Raw genomic sequence first — 12,929 nt, forward strand, 5'->3', positions numbered from 1 at the left:
AACAAGTAACTGCCAAATATTACCTGTTACTAAGTCAGATAACAGGCATTAACACTAATGACTTCATAGGTGGTATCCTTACCTCTATGATGTAGTATTAAATAATATGCCAGCATGGTGTCAAGCTGAATTATTGGCTTCACTGTCTTTTAGAAGCAGTATTAAACCTATATCTGAAGTATTTATGGTCCTCAGAGAAGTCCTCTGCACCGTGAACAAGGTTTTCCCTGGAGTTCTGACTAAATCACATTTTTGCAATTGCATTCTGTCAAACTAAATTTTCCACTGCATTTTTGTTTAAATACTCTACACTCCTTTGGCTCTTGTCTTCAACTGCTGTGATGTAGTTGTGCAGTTTTAGAACCCCACACGTCAAGAAGTGCTCGACAAGGTCATGCCATGGTTTCAATGAGAAAAGAGCTTTTATTTCACTCAGAATTGAGAAGGGTGGTACAACTACATTTCCCCCTAGAAGTATAAGTCATGCACTGTTAATTTGAAGTTGGACAGGCTAGACATTGAAGCATTTACAGAAAGCATTAAGAAACTGTAGCCAGTGGTAACTTCAGTATTGCCAGTTTAAAGTAAAGGCTGCTTTTGATGCAGAATTTTTTCAAAGGTGATTCTGCAAAGGTCACACTGGTGATTCTTTCCAAGTAGAATTTGGAATTTTACACTCATGGCCATTATTTTCAAGATTCTGTTTGTTACAGAAGCAGAACCAGCAACTTTCTAGGGAAAGCTTGTGATTCCAGGTTGACATGTTGCTAAAGTAGTCAAGAGAACTAACCAGTAACAGACATTTCTGTGCACTCATGACACACTATTTTCCCACCCCCTCCATCTTCTACAAGCTTTCCAGTAAAAGTACTGTGGCATGCTGTGCTTAAAAGCAAACCAGTGTTCTGACCCTACAAGTGTCTCAAAAATGTGCAGAAGCAGATAGTGCATCCAGGAAAATGGAATTTCCATACCCACAGCAGATAGCTCTTCCGCTTTATGTGTGACACCTCTTTCTAAGAACTTGAAGAAGGCGTAAAATCTTTCGTGGATTACATAAATAATTTAAATTTGTGTGGAAAACTGTAGACATAGCGTATCATCTTCTTTGTGTAAAGACTGGTCTATCCACCATTCAGCAAGCCAGCTGTTGACTCCCTGCTCTTAATGCTCCTTTTCACTGGAACTGGAATCTAGTAAATCATTTGCTCTAGAAGATTGTCATGAGTTTCCTTCAAAGAAAGCAGAATTCTTAGGTAAATTTCAAAGTAGATAAAATTTTTTTTATCTAAGTGACATCAGAGATAACAACAAAGATATTTCAAGACATTTTATCACCTGAATTTCCCAAACAAAGCTACAAGCATGTCCCACTGAAGACTTCTCAAAGCCTGTCCACAATATGAGCTACAGGTATTCTGAACACCCTCATGTTTTTACATATCTTTTCCTAGAGAATCATTCCTTGTTCTGATTTAGTCTCATTATTTGAAAGTTATTTCAGATAAACACAGTTCAAATAAGCACAACCACAAGTGGACTTACTCAGCAATAGCTACATAAATTAAATTTACATCTACTTTAGTCAGAATTAACTTTCAAGTGTGAATAATTTCCTTATTACATTTTCCGAAGCAGAGGCTGAATTACAATGACCTGTGTAGAATACAGCTACACAGATATACAAGGAAAAATAACTAAAAAGTATGATTTTCAATAGCATTTTATCAATGCTTTTATGCAAAAGTCACTGCCACAAGACACAGGCAGAGAACAGGCCACAGAAGCAGCATTCCAAAGCAGATAGACACACACATAAAAAAATGTATAATGGGGAAAAATACTTATATATGTGTATTTCCAAGTGGACCATACCTCCTGAAGTAATTTTTAGAGTAAGTTAAATATTTCCATATACTAAGACAATCAAAATTTATTTTAAAAATTTGTTTAAACAAATAAATACATACAAACAATCTCTGACTTGCCTGCTTTAGCAATTAGCAGTCCACTAAGCAGTAGAAAGGAATAAGAATTCTTCAATTCTGATTCATTCTTTTCTGTCATACGGGCTTTTCATTTAAGAAAAGCAACACGGCAATTACTACTCAGAAAGGGTCACACAAATTACATTAGCAAGAAGAGATTCCTGCTGGTACAGTAATTCCAGACGCAGCTGTGTTGATCCCATTTGGACTGTAAGCCAGATATTTTCTCTCTTCTGATATTTTCAAACAACAACTAGTACTTCTTTAAAGGATTTCCCTTTGTAGAATTAATGATAGCAGCACCACAGAAACACATACGTTTTGCAGATTGATTGTTATGACATCTAACTAATATATTTGTATGATCAAACTGATACTGAAATCACTAGGGTTCTATTTCAAGACATTGGAAACCACGGCAGGGCCACAGCTTGAATGCTACAGTGCCTAATGAGAATTTTTAAACAGGGGCTGTTGATCATTCTCTGGAGAAAACACAAGTCAATTCAGTTTGAAAAAAAACGTGACTCATGTACTATGCAGAAATGGCAGTAGCTACATTTAACAAATGATTGATGCATAAACATTAGCATCAAGGAAACAAAGTTAAAATTGTTGCAAACATTTTATTGAGGAACAATGAGGAAAATAAAAAAAAAGAAAAATAGAGCTTAGAGGGAATTTTCATTCCTTTGCCATTATTTTCTTCTTCGTTTTTAACAGATTTTGGTTTTGTACACTGTATTCTTTAGCTTTTACATGTGAAATCTTAGGTTGCAGACAGAAGGACATTGCACATTCTAACTTATAACATGAAAGATGATGATGTAATGAAACAACAGTACATAAATTTGAATTCATTTAAATGGCCTTTCACCAATATGCAAAGAAGGATAACACTTATTTTACATTTACAGACATTTTAGTTAAAGAATTTGTGGTTTAGCTGATATGTTAATATATGTTAATTTATGGTTGTCTCCAACTAAAGTATTCCATGTATCTATATTTGCCTTTTTTTTCTGATCTTCATTTTAACTGCTAGTTTTGTACATAAACAAATGACCGCATTCGAAATATATTAAAAAGATAATTGAAAATAGGAATTGAAAATAGGGAAAGAAAAAATAGCTTCATTAAGAAAGAAAAATCTGGAGCAGATTGACATCTTTGTTGAAGTAAGTAACAAAATTACTGTGCAAACAACCTAAGGAAAACCAGCTTTCTTGCTTAAACGTTGAAGGCACAGAAGGGGCCATATTTTTGAGCCGTAAGCCAACGATTATCTCTCAAAGCACCAAGTGCAGGATCCATGCCAGCATCCACATGAACCCCAGCCTGAAAAGGCTTTCAGGGCTAGGCCCTCCACCTCAGCTCCAGCATGAATTTTACCGGCTGCAGTAGACGCTTTCATTGTTAACAAACCAAACACATTATTTCCACTGGAGAGGATTTTAAAGGCCCTCCTAGGAGAGCCAGCTGGAAAGCTGTAATGTCTAAAGCTTCTGATTAAGGGTTCACATGGGCATTAGACACTTTACCTTTGGACTCCTTTTCTTATTTAAATAATTTCTTAAGAAAGTACCCACTAAATGAAAACTGTGGCTTACTCCATCAGAGTTTGGCACATACATCATCTCAGCCAGTCAATATTAAGAGAGGCAACACGTTTTAGCCAAATTTGAAAGGCAGAAGAGTGGACATGGGTCATGCATTTGTAGTCCTTAGGATACAGTCAGGCAAGCTTGTGAAAAAATCAAATCCACCTCTTTATGAGAACTGGCCTGGGTTTCTAATTGATTCCTCTAGCAAAGAGGCTCAAGAGATATGTCTGATGCCAAAGTGATGCTACTCTTAATTATATACCAAGAAATAAATGAGATCTGTTTCAAGTGTGTGCTATAACCAGCAAAAGCTATTAGCCTCCAGCGAAAATATTATACCATCCACTGGCCCCAAGAAGGAAATTCCTAACTGTAGCTAAATATCAATGTTGCCATAAACAAAACAGCCATTTGAACTGAATCTACTGCTAAGTATACCTCCAACTCTCTAAGAACATAGGAAATATAGAAAATAGTAGCTGGGAACTACAGCCTTCTCACAACACGCTTTTTCATATAAGCAAAAAATGAAGGGGGGGGTGGGTAGAAGTTAAAAAAGGAAGAGTATCTAAAGTTTTCAATAAGTTTTTGTTTACTTTGCAAGACACCGGTCTTAAGTGAGGCTTAATTTTCCCTGGACACTCCACGAAATCACATCTGCTTTTTTCCACATTCTTTATTTCTTAATCCTCTCACCTGGTTTACACTAAAGATAATTAGCTTACTTTCTAAGAGCCTTATTGCTAACAAGATACAAGACAATTCTGTTTGGCCTGTCTGGATTGTAGCATATCTGTTATTTGTTTTTTGACCATGTCTCATCTATTTCAGTAGTATTTTGCTACCTCTTAGTTATTTTAAAAATATTCAAAGCAGTGGCACTTAGAGTAAATAAACAGCATCTTCACACATAATTTACTGTGCTTGACACATAGAAGGTCATCTCTGTTTCTCATTTGCAGCACAGAGTAGGTAGCTGCAAAGCAGAATAGATCCAATTCAGAGAGTTTTAAAAGTTCTCTTTGTGCCTGGAGGCTATATTAAATAAAATGTGCAAGTTTCAATTAATACTGTTATTTTGCTGTGTAGTAAAGTTTGTACTTCTGCTCTCTCTGTAGGGTTTGCTTTACTAAACTAAATATATCAGATTTAACAGGAAAAATATTTTCTCTCCATACGTTATTATAATCCCTGAACTATTTGAGTAGATTTTAAATTACATTTCTATTATCTGTGTTCTGAAACAACAGTTAGTCAGTATGAAATACACACTGATACTCTGACACTGCAGCCAGACTTACAAAGCCCTTTAGTCTGGTAAATAATCTTGAACTTTTAAATGGAGCCAAAAAGCAAAACTTAGGCAAGCTTTGAAATGGTAATAACTCCCCCTTCAGGGAAAAAAAACAAACAGCCAATCTTCCCTCAATAAACAAAAATAGAGAAGCACAAACCAAACCAAACAAAAAACCATACACACAAAACCAACAAACAATAAAAAAACAACCACGGGACACAAAACAGGAAGCAAAACCAATGAGAAATAACATCAGGATGAGTACACACAGCAGGTAGTGAAAGTAGAGATTAACTCACCTCTTGCAAAATTACTTCAAAGTCCAAATTGCTGTCCTTGCTGGACAATAAACGGAATACAAGTTTTTAAAATGCCTCTCAGTTGCCGCATCTCTGGGTCAGGAAAAGGGTATTGTCCTTGCTGGTTGGAAGAATCACTCCATGATGCTATTCAATCATACCTCCAGGATATTGTGAGACTAAAGGAACAATGAAAGGCAGACATAAAGGAAAAAGCCTCTTATCATAGAATCATAAAATTCTATGATAGTTTAAAAGATCATCCAGTTCTGCCCCCTGCCATGGGTAGGGAACCTTCCTCTGCACAAGGCTGCTCCAAGCTCCATTCAGCCTGGCTTTGAACACTATCTGGGACAGGGAGTCCACAACTTCTCTGGGGTACTTCTCTCACCATCCTTATAGAGAAGAATCTCTCTTATTTACAGGACAGTACACACTTTTACTCCTTTGTTATTACAACAACAGTTTAAAAACAACTAATTCTTAGCTAGTGTTTAGCATGATGTTTTTCCCTGGAATTGTAAACACTAATTTATTTCTGCTGATAAGTAATAACCTTGTTATCTCTAGCTAAACAATATTAGATTAGCAACAACAAATATCCCAGTGTTAAATAAACAGTACATTGTGCAGTAAATTGATAATAACATGTTGCTTTACAAATAAACACCAAATACTTAAGGTAGTGCATTTATGGCGTTGATACAGGCCACACCTCTCTTGTCAAATATTTTGTGTAGCTGCAGTATACAAAGGAATTAATGTTGCATAATTACAGCTGGTATTTTGTTTCACTAGTCAATACAGAACAAATAAATTAACCACCATATTTGTGTAATTACTATCTTCCCTCTTGAAATAGTAGGAATTTGAATTTCTTATCCACAGTACAAAGTAACCTAACACTTGATTAATTAAATATTAGCTACGTTTCTCTCTACTGTAAATTGCACTTCAATGAAAAGAGTGACTTGCATCCTGAATCAAAATTTATAATGTAAATGCACTGATTGATTCTCCTTAGGACAATGAAAAATACATCACTCTGACAAATGTGTTTTTTTAAGTTATCCACATTTCTACATTTGTGAGCTATAAAGAAAAGAGGGAAGGGAAAGAAAAGGAAATTTCCCTATTCACAGCACACATAGAAGAATTATATAATTTTAGTAGACTGCACACTTATGTAGTTAGTACTGTTCAGCAGATACGGATTGTTTCTTCCCATCTAAGAAAAACTTACATCTGCATTTCTGTTAAGCATGTATTAATGAACGGCTTTAAGCTTCAGCTTTCAAAACATGACCGCTAATTTTGAGTGTTTCTTCTTTCAGAGAACATGTTAGAGTACAACTGCCTTCCATTCTGCCCTTTCTCTACAAAAGTGGGACAGCAATTTGTATTTGTATTCTCACAACACTTAAGATTCTCTACCAAAAGTTAGAAATATGGTGCTTGAGGGGTTTTAGAGAATGCTTTGGCAAATACCCTCAGAAGAAAGTTGCTGTTCCTCGCTTGTATACTACTGAAACCAGTTGTTAAGGATGTGCTTCTTCAGCTAGTTTAAGGAGGCCAAATTACATAAAGCAAAGTCTGCAGGCAGTCTTCATTGGCCTAGTAGGAATGATTACCACCTCTCCCAGACAGGCAGAGTGTCTCTCTTGGGCTCCTAAGGAGATTTCATTTCAAATCAAGAAAGAACAAGCTCTCTGGATGCACAAGGTCAGCTATGTGCAGACTGACCCGGGGCAGTGTCTTCTGAGCTTGTGACACCACAAGGCACAATTCTTTTCATCAGCAGATCCCCTACAGTGATACGACTGCTTCTTCTGATTTCCAGCTGCAGTGGCAAGGGCCCTGGTTTAAGCTCTCCTGATGAGCGAGTCCTGAGGCATAACACAACAAGATTACCCATCACTTCAGCTTCAAGATGAAGACCAAAGCTTGTCAAAAGCAGTCAGTTGTCTGCCTTGCTATGTCCTGCAGTAGTCAAGGGTAGGCAGCACACTCCCATCAGTACTGCTGAGGGAGCTACAGGGCTGCTGCACGCAGCACGCAGCACACGGTTTGGTTTATGAACTGCCAGGGGAAGAAGTGTGCTGCATACTTCTAACATACTAATAACTGAACAAGGAAGCCTGATGAAAACAACTGACCATATTCTTCCAGAATCATAGAATTACTTATGTTGGAAAAGATCTTTAAAATCATTGGGTCCAACTGCATTGGAGAATTGTAAGTTTCACAATTTTCTGAAGTTCTTTACTAATCTTTACTAATTTGAATTCATCACCTTTCAAATCAAAGTCCTTGTGAGGACATATTGAAATGTAAGACTTAACCTGTTCTATGTGCTCAGTCCTGGTAATATAAAAGCAGCGGCTTAACCCAAAGCACAGGAGATGTAAGTTTGGACCACACTAACATACAGACCCCACGACAGTCTGCCAAGAGAAACTTTGGAATTAATAAAATCAGACAGTTTCACAAAGCAGAAAAAATTCTCGGGATTCCCCCCAGTCCTATTCTCTCTGATATTTCTTTTTTCTCTGCCCAGTAAGAAAAGTACCCTCATTCTCATAAGCTTTCAGCTGACACAACAATCTAAAATACTACAATACTCTTCAACGACATAGTGTTTTTATTTTTGTAAGAACTGTTCACTCATTTCTGCGTGCACTCGAACATCTGCTATTCAGCTGTCAAGATACTGTGAAGCTCTGCTTTTGCATGAACAGGGACTCCGGGTCTGACGCGGTTTTTGTCTGACACAAAAACCGAGCAGCTCGACAACTCCTCCACAAGTTTTCCATCTCGCTTATGGCCCTCTGCAGGGCTGCGGCCTCCCGCAAAAAGAACGCCGACCTCCAGGGCCGTGCGGCCATGTCACTGCTCCTGCTCGCACACCATTCCTGGGAAGCTCCGGGTGACTCTCCTGTGTTTCTCGGGCACAAACTACACCCCGTCTCTGGCTGACGGACGCGCAGCGGGTTGGGCCGCAGGTTGCTCGCTCTCTCCATCCGAATCACCCGCCTCCTCCTGGGCCTCGGCGCGGCTGCCCGAGGTCGCTCCCCCGGCCGGGAGCGAACGGCTCCGCTCCGTCCTGGGCCCGTCGCTTCCTCGCCGTCGCACAACGCCCGGCGCCTTTCCGCTCCAGCTCCGCCTTTCCCTTCCGCGCTCCCATGGCCGGGCCGCCGGCGCCCCCGGTCACGCAGCAGGTCGGGCGGGAGCGGGGCTGCGGGCGGCGGCCGGAGCAGGAGCAGCTGCGGGAGGCCGCCCGCTGCCCGGTGCTGGACGCGGACGGCAGGAGCGTCCCCTTCCAGGCCCTGTACGCGGAGCAGAAAGCGATCGTGCTGTTCGTGCGGGTGAGGAGGGGCCGTCGCGGGGCCCAGCCCGGCTCCCGGCGGGGCTGTGGGAGGACGGGGGTGCGGGGTCTTAGCAGGCTGGGCAGGAACACAAAGGAGAGCCGTGCTGCTCCTGAGACCCCTGTTCTTTGGTAAAGTGAAACACTATTTACCAGAAAGGAAATACTTCTTCAGCTGGGTGTTTAGGGAAACAAGTATCGTGTTCCTTGATTTCCCGGCTGTCGAGCCCGCTATCACATTACTGAAATATCTAGAGATAAAAATATTTGCAAGGCCGCAGGCCCAGTGTCCTTGTTCAGGCTTGGGTTAAACCAGTATCCGAATCCAAATTTTGTGGTTGGAATCTTTCCCATTCCTTGTTCCTGATCACCTCCAAAGTGGTGTGTGTCCAAAGTCTGCTGCTTCCTGTCTATGCAGTTGTATCTGTTTCTGACACATTCAATTGGGTACTTTGCAGAACTTTTTGTGTTACACCTGCAAGGAGTACGTAGAAGATCTGGCAAAAGTCCCCAAGGCATTTTTACAAGTAAGTACTCTGCTCTTAATGTGTTTGTGGCCGCAATCAAGCAGATCTGTTATGTCCAGCTACTCACTTACATAAAGCTTCGAGGAATAAAAAAAAAAAAGGCTCAGAAGAAGCACTTTCATTGTTTGCTACAATAGCAGTAATGAATCTGCCTAGGAGACACAGGAAAGGATTTATGGCACTGCACGCTCTGTTGGAACAGCATTATTTCTCCCTGCCCTATTAGCTTGGTGCTCCTTTTACTGTTGTGCTCAGAACAGTTAGACAACATCTGACAGGCATTTCTTTCAGTATTAGTAGTGCCCTGGACAGCTGTCTTCTGACTGCTAACTACCGCCCTTCCCATTATGCTAGTAGGGCCAGCTGATGTGCACAGAACAAGATCAGAAAATTTATCTGGATTAAAAATAGGATCTTTTTCTATGGTGATATGTAAAGTACATTAGTAGTGTGTCCTGCTCTCCAGGGCAGCTGCACAAACAGTAATGACAGTGACAGAAAACAGAAGTAGAGTGGGCAGGGGTTGCCATCGATATGAGTTTTTTAGGGGGTAGGAGATGCCAGAGAAGACAATGATCTCCTGCTAAATGTGGAAGATCAATCTGTCTCTTCTAGACTGCTGATTGAAATTCTGCCATACTTTATTCCCAACAGCAGCGTGGCCAATGACAGAGACTCAGGTCATTGCTGATGGCAACTCCATCTAAGTCCATCTGAGATGGATTAGGAATTATGAGGACAAAAAGGGGCAATTTCTTTGTCAGGTTCCCTTCTCAGGACAGACACTTCTAAACTGTTTGATCAGTGTTACTCAAAAGGACATTTTCTTAATTTGGCTCCTCAAATAAATGTATCTAGAGAGTCTGAAATGTCAGTTAAGAATGGGCATTTCTTAATGCAAGGATTCTGATTTTAGGAGGGCTTCTTTTCACAACTAGCAAAAATATTTTATATGGGAAAGGCAAATACGTAATAAAACAACCTTATATTTAGGACTGGTTTTAGTGATATCTAAATGAACTTCAGTTCTGGGCTCTGTTTTACAGACTCAGGCCTAAGGCTGCATCTGCAAAAAACAGCAGTGCATATAAATGCAAGTTATATCTACTAATGGGTCCATATATGTAAATCCCAAATGTTTGGGCACCATAATTTTTGTGCTTCTTCTTTGGATGTAGGTGCAATTGAGTGGAAATTTTGAGTTTCCAAAATCCTTTCATGGTGCAATTAATTGAAAAGACAATCCTATCAATGCTACAGGAAACTTAAAGATTACACAACTGTAATTTAAAAGTTATATTTAAAAATCATTTTTCACTTAAAAATTAATGTTGCTGCTAATTGTGGGTGATATACAAAAGTACAGTCTCCAAACATGGAAGTTATGTTAACGTCAAATAATTTTAAGTCAGTGCACTGCGATCACTAACTTGGCACACCAGATTCTGGCAATGTTTTGAAGTCATGTAGGACACCCACTTCCTCTTTACAGCTTCAATACCCATCTTCTGTTCTAGGAATCAAATGTGAGGCTTATAGTTATTGGACAGTCATCATATCATCACATCAAGGTAAATAAAGTGGTCATTAAATACAGTGAATCCTCTATTATGTCCTCTTGGTCTGTACTGAGGGATTTGGTTTGCATGAAAAGGTAGTCTTTTGCATCAGGAAAAAAGGATAGTGTTCATGAGGCAATTCAAATAGTAATACATGACTAAAGCAAATAATTAAAACTTGCAGTTTAAAAGCCACCAGGGGTTGCTAAGGAAACATCCTTTCTTGATTTCACTGGAAGCTTTGTTTTAATAGAAGCTTTGAAGCTAAAAATTTTGTACTTTAACATAACTAACAAATACACAGCTTTCAAATAAGAGGGGGGAGCATGAAGCTGGCAGGGTGTTGGTATTTTTGCTGTTGTCAGTAAACCCTAGCTAGTTACTGCCTTAACCTTACAAATATTACTTTATTTTTCTGTGTCTATCTATGTCTATGCCTATATTTTGCAGCCTTTTTGCAGTTTAACAGGATATACACATGAAATGTATGTAGATCCACAAAGAGAAATTTATAAAATACTTGGGATGAAAAGAGGTGAAGGTAATAAAGCATCAGGTAAGAATGATTTTCTCACCTTATTTAGACTTTCACAAACAAAACAGAAATGCTCTGATAAAATTGTGTGATCGCAATGTAAAGAGAAAATCAGTTGCCCACCAGATTGTGCCTCGCAGGCTATATTTTGTGGAAACACTGGTACTCAGGAATCTCTAAAGTATTCATAGCAGCTGTTAATTGTTGTTGCTCTTATATACTTTCATATTTCCATATAACAAGTGTTTTGTGCTTTTGTTTAGTTCAGAGCCCTCATGTGAAATCAAACACTCTTCTGGGAAGTATTAGAAGTATATGGAGAGCAATGACTGGCCCAGCTTTTGATTTTCAAGGAGACCCTGCTCAGCAGGGAGGAGCTTTGATTTTAGGCCCAGGTGAGCTGCTTTGTTTTGTGTGAAAGTCACCACTGTCTCCTTTAGCTGTTTGCTGCCATTTCGCCTTCTGTCTCTGTGGGTCCCAAGGAGACAGTCTGGCGTTGAACTGTGTGATTTCTGTCGCATGAAGAAATCTGCAGAGTGTCATTGCATAGTCCCATCTCCCACAGAGGTGGCATAAACCTGATCACAGTACCGCAGAAATTGGTTGGATCAGTGATGGAACAACTGCCTCAAAGTCTGGAGGGTTTTCTTGACATTGTGGTATTTACCTACATTCTGCATTCATATGTGATTTGAGACATTTAATGTGGTTTTATTAGAGGGGTAGAGCATGAAGGGGGAATTGCAACATGACAGTCACCACATTATTAGGAAACATCCTGCTACAGCAGATTTAAAGTAGTTAAGTGTGTCAATGTTCCTTGCTTCTTTAATATAATTTAAAAAACACTTTGTCATTGCTTAAAATACAGAATACGTGCAGTCTACAGAACTAGTACACATTTGTGTGGTAACTGGTAGGTAGTCAGAATGCTGCTTCAATACACTTACATCTTTGAATAAATAAATATGTTATTCAATAATTTACATGTTATTCTCATTCCAGGCAATGAAGTTCATTTTTTGCACCTTGATAAAAACAGGTTGGATCATGTTCCCATTAATACAATCTTGCAGCTGGCAGGAGTTAAAACAGTGAATTTCTCAAACAAACCCCAGATTATTGACATATGACACTGAAGCAATGTATACTTTTTTTGTAAATTTGTGCTCTACAAGAACAGCTCTCTGGTGAATTACAACAAGCATTGCTTCTGTTGCTTCTTTGTGGGACATCTGAAACCTTATGTAGAAAATCAGAGCATAGAATAAACTGCCTGACACTAGAGATGGATATAAAAGTGCTATTTCCATTGAGTACAAGATAATAAAAAACAAAACACAACTCAGACTGATTGCAAAAAATCCTGGAGCTTATTATTGGCTCATCAGACAAACTTGCCAGTGTTTTTTTAAACATCGTTGTTCAGGGTGCACTAAGGTAAGAAATCAGATTTTGCTCAGGAAGAACTTGGGATTCCTGCCTTCAGCAGATCAACACTGGCTTTCAATCCAAGATTTTTCAGCACTGTTTTAAAGCTTCCAGCACCGTATGACAATTTTGTATTGAAATACACCTTGAAAAGCCACAGTTTTGAACACCTGGACTTCATTTGCATCTGGCAGTGGCAGAAGTTATGAAACACATTTCACAAATTCAAATAAAAATTTTAAATACATCATCCTGTATTGTCTGCAGTTCTTTTGTGTGATACAAAAACATGGGTCTGTAAGAACAGAGAGGGATGGGTCTTAAA

General features: G+C 39.2%; 1 protein-coding gene and 1 long non-coding RNA gene across 2 annotated transcripts; one reads left to right on the forward strand and one right to left on the reverse strand.

Annotated features, from left to right (window-relative positions):
* Positions 1-459: 459 nt before the first annotated feature.
* On the reverse strand, positions 460-6,949 carry LOC131096040 (uncharacterized). The gene is made up of 3 exons (XR_009115945.1): positions 6,677-6,949; positions 5,189-5,367; positions 460-1,232 (listed from the first exon to the last, which is right to left on the reverse strand). It is a non-coding gene; the product is annotated as an uncharacterized LOC131096040 (long non-coding RNA).
* Positions 6,950-8,297: 1,348 nt separating this feature from the next.
* PRXL2C (peroxiredoxin like 2C) lies at positions 8,298-12,851 on the forward strand. Its single transcript, XM_058044520.1, has 6 exons — positions 8,298-8,553; positions 9,011-9,079; positions 10,597-10,650; positions 11,089-11,194; positions 11,437-11,568; positions 12,179-12,851. The coding sequence occupies exons 1-6, from the start codon at positions 8,371-8,373 to the stop codon at positions 12,304-12,306; spliced, it is 672 nt and encodes a 223-aa protein (XP_057900503.1). The 5' UTR covers positions 8,298-8,370; the 3' UTR covers positions 12,307-12,851.
* The last annotated feature ends 78 nt before the right edge of the window (positions 12,852-12,929 follow it).

This window comes from Melospiza georgiana, chromosome Z (assembly GCF_028018845.1).
Source record: "Melospiza georgiana isolate bMelGeo1 chromosome Z, bMelGeo1.pri, whole genome shotgun sequence".
NCBI lineage: Eukaryota > Metazoa > Chordata > Aves > Passeriformes > Passerellidae > Melospiza > Melospiza georgiana.